Below are 7,106 nucleotides of genomic sequence, written 5' to 3' on the forward strand. Positions count from 1 at the left end.
TGAAGTGGAAGATGTTGAGGAGCTGCTAGGGCAAGAATCTGGAGAACTTACGAATGAAGAACTTATCGCTTTGGAAGAAGAAAGAATGGCCGAAGAAAAAAGGATGGAAGAAGAGAAAAATGAAGATGAGGAAGAACCAGAAAGAAAATTGACCACTAGAGGGTTATCTGAAGGTTTTTCTCTACTAAATAAACTTCTTACACATTTTGAGGAAATAGACCCAAACAACGAACAATTTGAAGGGATTGAACGAATGGTACAAGATGATTTTCGGCCATACCATGAAATTTACGAGCAGAAAAGGAAACAAACAATTCAGACAAAAATCAACATGTTTATGAGAAAAACAACTCCCACTACATCAAGTGGCGGCATTGATGACCCGCAGCCAAGCAAGAGTGGTCAGTAAAATATTTCTTATCTATTTTCTACATATGTTTTGTTTAGTTCTATAAGAAAAAATATTTTTTAGGTTTCATACAGTATTTGATATATTTTTTATTTTTGTAAATAGTAAACCAGTTGTGTTGTACACAGTGTCTGATTTACCTAAACTGGTCCGACTTACATCCAGATCGCTTTACGACCGGTCGGTCGGAACCTAACATAGTCGTAAGTCGACGACTACCTGTACTTGCATGTACACCACTGCTAGGAGTATAGTTAATAAATTTGATGAGCTTGAAGTGCTAGTCAAGACATAAAAGGCAGATATTGTTGGGATATCAGAGACGTCGTTTCACGCCGACATAAGCAGAGAATTGGAATTTGGGGAGTACAATGTGTACAGAAAGGATAGACAAGGCAGGAAGGGAGGAGGGGTTATGCTGTTAGTTACGAAACCCAAAATCTAAAGAAGTGTATCCAACTGATGTTGGTGGACAATGCAATGTTGAATCTGTTTGGTGTGACATAAGCACTGGGAAAGGAAAAATGAGAGTAGATGTATGTTATAGGCCTATTGAATCTGATGAGCTTAATAAGCAATTGTGCAGAGAAATAGAGTGGGCCAGTAAATCAGAATGTGTTATAATGAGGGATTTCAACTTTCCAGATATAGACTGGAACTTGTGGATTGGCCACTCGCACACTAGCAAGGCTTTTGTGGATTTATTGGATGACAGTTTTCTACAGCAACATGTTCGAGAGGCAACCAGAGGGAGTAATACTCTTGATCTGATTATCAGCAGTGATTATTCATGCATTAATTAAGAATTTGAAAATAAAGGAACCACTGGGTGACAGTGATCACAATGTACAGATGTGGGAATTATTTAAAGATGTAACTACCATCAAGGCTAAAGGGAATGGCTATTGCTTTCGTAAAAGCGACTACAGGGGTTTCAGACAGTTTTTAAATTCTGTACAGTGGGATCAACTGATGATGTTACCAATGCTAAATTCTAAATGGGAAGCCTTCAGGGACTTAATTTTGGAGGCTACTAGGCTTTCATTCCAACTAAGAAATACTGTTCAAGGTTTAGGCCTAAATGGATGTCAGATGAACTAATGAGGCTCATGCCAAAGAAGAAAAATGTATGGGATGCACATAAAGTATCAAGTGACACAGAAGCTTATGGCAGATATAAACTAGTCTGTAATCAAGTCACAAAGGAGGTTCGGCAGGCGAAGGCAGATTATGAGAAATTATTGGCAAAGGATGCAAAGAAAAACAGCAAAGAGTTCTTTACTTATATAAACTTTAGAAGGAAAGGGATGAATCAGATTGGACCACTTAATATAGATGGGTTGACTACTGATGACCATGCTCAGGTAGCTGATAAACTGAATGAGTATTCTGCATCTAATTCACAAATGAGGAGTTATTCAATGAGGGGAGTGCCCGAAGTTTATCAAAATCTAACAGGGAGCTAAGTGATTTTGTAATAACTGAGAGCAAAGTGGAGGAGAAACTGTTGAAGTTAAACATAAGGAAGGCACCTGGGGTGGACGGGATCTATCCAGTTATATTATCACAGGAAGTAAACAAACCCTTAGCCATTGTTGTTTTGTATATTTATCAACGATATCGATGAAGGTATATCAGGTTTAATGTCCAAGTTTGCAGATGATACAAAGGTTGGTAGGGTTGTTAACAACAGTAAAGACAGTATGCTACTCCAAGTGGATCTAGATAAGTTGGGCAAATGGGCTGAGAAGTGGCAACTAAAGTTTAACATTGACAAATGCAAAGTACTGCATATGGGTAGCAATAACCGAAGACAAATGTACCAACTGTGTGGTACTACACTCAGGGAAGTGGAAAGTGAAAAAGACCTGGGGGTAATTGTGCAGTCGAATATGAAGTTCGCTGAGCAGTGCAGACGGGCGGTCAGGGCAGGTCATAGAGTCTTGTCAATGATATATAGAAATTCTGCTAGCAGGGACACGGAGGTGATTATCCCATTATACAAAGCAATTGTCTGGCCACACCTAGAGTACAGGTCTGGAGGCCTCATTTTAGGATATAGAGTTACTAGAACAAGTACAAAGAAGGGCAACAAGATTGGTGAGCGGAACAAAGGGGTGCTCTTACCAAGAAAGGCTTAAGTTTTGCAAATTGCAGCACCTGGAGAGTAGGCACCTGTGAGGTGATCTGATTGAGGTATATAAGGCCTTGAATGGCTTGAGCAAGCTGAATGCTGGTGAGATTCTTCCTCTTGCTCAGATTAAGAACCTGAGGAGGCACAGATTCAAATTGAGGAAAGACAGTTGTAGAATAGATGTGCAGAAATTTGCCTTTAGCCAGCAGGTAGTTGATTGGTGGAACAGACTTCCATCTTTTTTTGTGTAAGGTGATAGCTTAAATAAATTTAAGGATGAGCTGGACAGGCATTTGCAATGAATGGAGGGGTGAAATGGGATGGGTTTTTTTTTTTTGGCTGATGCTGCATAAGCTTGCTTTCTTGCATCTTATTCTCTACTAATGCTAATGTTCTGGCCACTGGGCTACCCAGAAGCATGTCACCTGACAAGATGATTCTGGATGCTCATCCACACCATGGGAAAGTGGGCCAATCATATACAGGAATTTTTTTTAGCAATTATCCTAGGGGTAATTATCCTAATCTGTAAATCAACAGTCAACAACACCAGCCTAGGGTGGGGTCTCATTTCAAGTAATGAAATCAACTTTGCTTGAAAAGGTAAAAAGAAAGGAAATCATATTATATATCTGTGTTCTCCCCAGGACCTATCAAATGGTTGCGCTGCCCGGTGAATTTAAATGACTGCCCGGCTAATATTTAAGCGATTCTTGCAGTAACATATAGTACTGCTCGCTGATCTCAATCAATATTCATTTGAACATACTATGTGATCAAGATCAATGTGACTGGAGCATATAATGTTAAATTAAGCAATTAATTTTTGCTCTGGATCACTTAAGTCACATTTATAAATAACAGAAAATGTTATAATACTGCCAAGTATTACACTTCCCCACCTGGCTATTTCATAATGCCACCCAGCTGCCAAAATTTTCTGGGGAGAACACTGTATACAGTGGTGGATACAAAGGAATACTGAAGTTTCTTCACAAATGAAGAAACTTCAGTTCTGTAAAATGCAAAGTCTGGAAATTAGAAGATATGATTGAAGTAATGAAGTTTGAAAAGGCTGAGCAAATAAAAGGGTTGAGTTGAGAGATGAGAGGCATATTTTCTGAGATGATACAAAAGAGAAGAAGATTTAAATTAAGGAAAGATAAAGTAGACAGGATGTAAGCAGTTTGCCTTTAATAGTCTAATCGACCACTGGAACAAGTCGCCACCTAGCCTAAAGCTACATAAGGTGGGAAATTATGAGAAATTATCTTTAAAGAGGGACCAGGTCACTATTTCGATAAAGCAAATAAAATATATAACTTTGAAGACTTTTCCTTTTTTTTTTGAAAGAAGAAACATGTAAGACTTTCTTCCTTGTATTGTTCTATCATTTTAATACTAACACTAACAACTGCAGTTTATAACATATCAGGTTCTAGCCATAAGATTACAAAGTGGATTCTGATTTGAAACAGAACCCATTTTTTTTAACCTTCACACTTTATTATAAGCACCACACATACGAGAAGTTAATTTTTCAACTGGAATGAAAGAATATTCACCAACCTCAATAATTTTGGCTTTTTATTCCAAATAAACAGCTCTCCAGTGAAAAAATAATTTTTTATCTAGTCAGAAATATTTAAAATATCCATTACCAGGTGTATTTTTCGACTGTAAATATCTAGCAATCATAGCAACATCTAACTGACTAATAATGATCAAAGTAGTTGGCCACTGCCTTCACCTTTCCATACGACCTACACTTGAGGGTTACATTTCATTTAAAAAAAAAAAGGGGGGGGGGAGGTTATTCTTTACAATGCAGTACCCCTTCCAACTGAGTAGAAGTGACTAACATGCCTAGCCAGCTACCGTTAGTCTTAGGGTGTTTATCCTCCCCTCCGCTGTTTTAAAATATGAAAACGAGTCCCCGATCTTAACCCGATGCGCGGCAAGTTAGGACGCAAAAAATGCAAAGAAAATAAATATGTATAAGCAATTTAAGATTACAGCCAAACCTTCATATTCCTATTTTTAATTAACTCTCCCCAGTGTTTCAAAGGAACAGTTTGAATATGAAAAGCTTTGCATATTAGCAGCAAGATATTAACTATTTATTAAGCTGCTTATAAAGGAACTCGTGAAAGGAAATAATAACGTTACAAAAAAAACTCACTTAAATAAATAACAGTTTTTCACCTCACAAACTAACTTCTGCAAAGTTGCAAGGTACCGTACCTATACCTTTACCACTCGTTCTTCTCAATCTCGTTAAAGTCACCTCGCTAGATGGCAGCTCACGAAAATAAGTAAGCATATACTGTAATGAACATTATGATTATCTTCAAATTTTCATTCCAAGGTTGGGTTGGTTCGGTTGTTTATTAATAAATGTTATGTTTATTCCGGACGAGTATAACACGGTCAGAGGAGTTCAAGCAAGATAGAGAGAATGCAAAAAAACAACCATATTTAGCAGTTATGGACTTGAACCCCTGTCACTCAAAGCATATTATTGTTATTATTAATATCCATATGATGCAAGGAAGCATGAGGCTTATTCTGCACCAGGAAAAAAAAAAAAAGTTCCGAGTAACCCTGAGAGAGAGAGAGAGAGAGAGAGAGTGTGTGTGTGTGTGTCAAAAGTAGAAGGGAATCACCAAGAAAGAGAAGAATGATGATATCCAGCTCAGGACCCTGGGTGTGCCAAGCCCATACCAGATGTGTATGTACTTATAGACCATCGCGTCTGACTACTCGGCTAAGGCACCTTATGATTTATTAGCAGGCAACTAGTGCCATAAGGCGTTAATACACTGAGTGGACAGTAATCATGGGATACCTACCTAGTAACGGGTAGGCCCACCTTTCGCCCGGATAAGAGCAGTCACACGGCAAGGCATTGAGTCCACTAGTTCACGAAAGCGTTTCAAAGGTATGTCCATCAATGCTTGCTGCATCGCTGTCCATAATTCCGTCACATTCCTGGGTGGAGGAGCCAAAGCTCGCACGGACCTTTCCACAGCATCCAAAGATGCTCCAAAGGGTTCATGTCCGGTGAACGGGGGAGGGATGTTCCATGGTGCTAAAATCTGTTGAATGCTCTTCGAACCAGGTTCTAGTCACAATGGCTCTGTGGGGAGGTGCAATATCCTGCTGGAAGAGTCCATTGCCCTGTGGGTGCAGGACGACTATGAAGGGATGCAGATGGTCTGCAAGGATGGACCTGTAACCTGGACCATTCAGAGATGCGTCTAGAGGACCAGAGCTCCCAACGTGTGCGAGTTAAACACGTGCCAGACCATTACCGACCGTCCACCTGCCTCAACAATTCCTTGTTGACATGACGGATGCATGCCTTCGTGCGGTTTTCGCCAGATATGCACCCTTCCGTCTGCTCGAAATAACTGGAAACGGGACTCTTCGGACCAGGAGACCGTTTTCCAATCATCGAAGGTCCGGTGCCGATGTTGTTTCACCCAGTTGAGGTGCAGAGTTCTGTGTCGTGGTGTTAGCAATAGGACTCTGGTTGGTTGTCGGCTCCTATAACCCATTGCAGCTAATACCTGCCTGATGGTCTTGGTGGAGATGTTTCTGAGACCTCCCTCGTTGAAGTTCGCGGTGATTTTTGCCACTATCACTCTCCGGTTGGCTGACACAATGCAAGAAAAATGCCGACGGCCACGTTCATCCTCCACCTTTCTCTTCCCACTGCGCTGTCTCCGATGAGATGTTATACCAGAAAAGGCATATTCCCGATACACTCTTGATACTGTCGAACAGGGATAGTGCAATTTCTGATTGGCACCTCCGAGATAGAGTGATCCATTGGTTGGGCACCCACTATCATCCCTCTTTCGGAGTCGGTTAACTCACGACTTTTACCCAAACTGACATCGAATTACTGTCTACGTGAATGCAGTGTACCTGTCAAACGGTGGGTTCTTCTACTAACGAGAGGGGTGACAGCGTCGCGTTGCCCAGGAACCAGATATCCCATGATTTCTGTTCTTTCAGTGTATGTCATGAGAGTCATGTGAATCATTTCGGCCCTGGAGAAAATGTGGAAGGCCCCTGGGGTAGAATTTTTTCTGAGCGGAGTCTGTGCTTGTTAACAGGAGTGTGTATCCCTTCTGCACCCCTTCTATTCAAGCGTATCCCAGTCCAGTTTTTACAGTGGTGGGATACACTTGAATAGAAGGGGTGCAAGAATATTTGCTGATGCTATCGAAACAGTGATAGGTGGGTCGGAAAACTGACATCTTGGGGTACACAGACCAATAATTAACTAGAGCCACAGCCAGAGGCGAACGTGAAATTTGCTCTATTACTGTTGGTACATGCAGCAGCCTGGAAAGCAAGGCGTCTAGGACTTCAAGCCCTGCTGTGTGCCATCATGGAACAAAAAATGCATGGGCTGGGTTACACCCTGGAGAGAATAGGGTAACTACGACAAACAACACGTGCAATTATACTTGCATTTATACTAATGCATGTGGCATTTTAAATAAATTGGATGTATTTGTAGTAATTAAGTCGTTCGTCAAATGCAGACAT

The 7,106-nt window shown here is 40.6% G+C and overlaps 1 protein-coding gene across 2 annotated transcripts in view; it reads right to left on the reverse strand.

Annotated features, from left to right (window-relative positions):
- Window positions 1-5,005, reverse strand: part of ATPsynCF6 (ATP synthase, coupling factor 6) — a 49,650-nt gene extending 44,645 nt beyond the window's left edge. The window contains exon 1 of one of the 2 annotated variants that reach the window (XM_090381434.1): window positions 4,788-5,005. In XM_090381434.1, the coding sequence (XP_090237560.1) occupies window positions 4,788-4,866 (79 nt within the window). In that variant the 5' untranslated portion in view covers window positions 4,867-5,005. Of the gene's footprint in view, window positions 1-4,748 lie in introns of both variants that reach the window. The other variant, XM_090381436.1, reaches the window with a different exon arrangement.
- Between the last annotated feature and the right edge of the window lie 2,101 nt (window positions 5,006-7,106).

The sequence above is a fragment of the Mastigoproctus giganteus genome, chromosome 9 (assembly GCF_048544385.1).
Source record: "Mastigoproctus giganteus isolate SK-2022 chromosome 9, ASM4854438v1, whole genome shotgun sequence".
In the NCBI taxonomy this organism is placed as follows: domain Eukaryota; kingdom Metazoa; phylum Arthropoda; class Arachnida; order Uropygi; family Thelyphonidae; genus Mastigoproctus; species Mastigoproctus giganteus.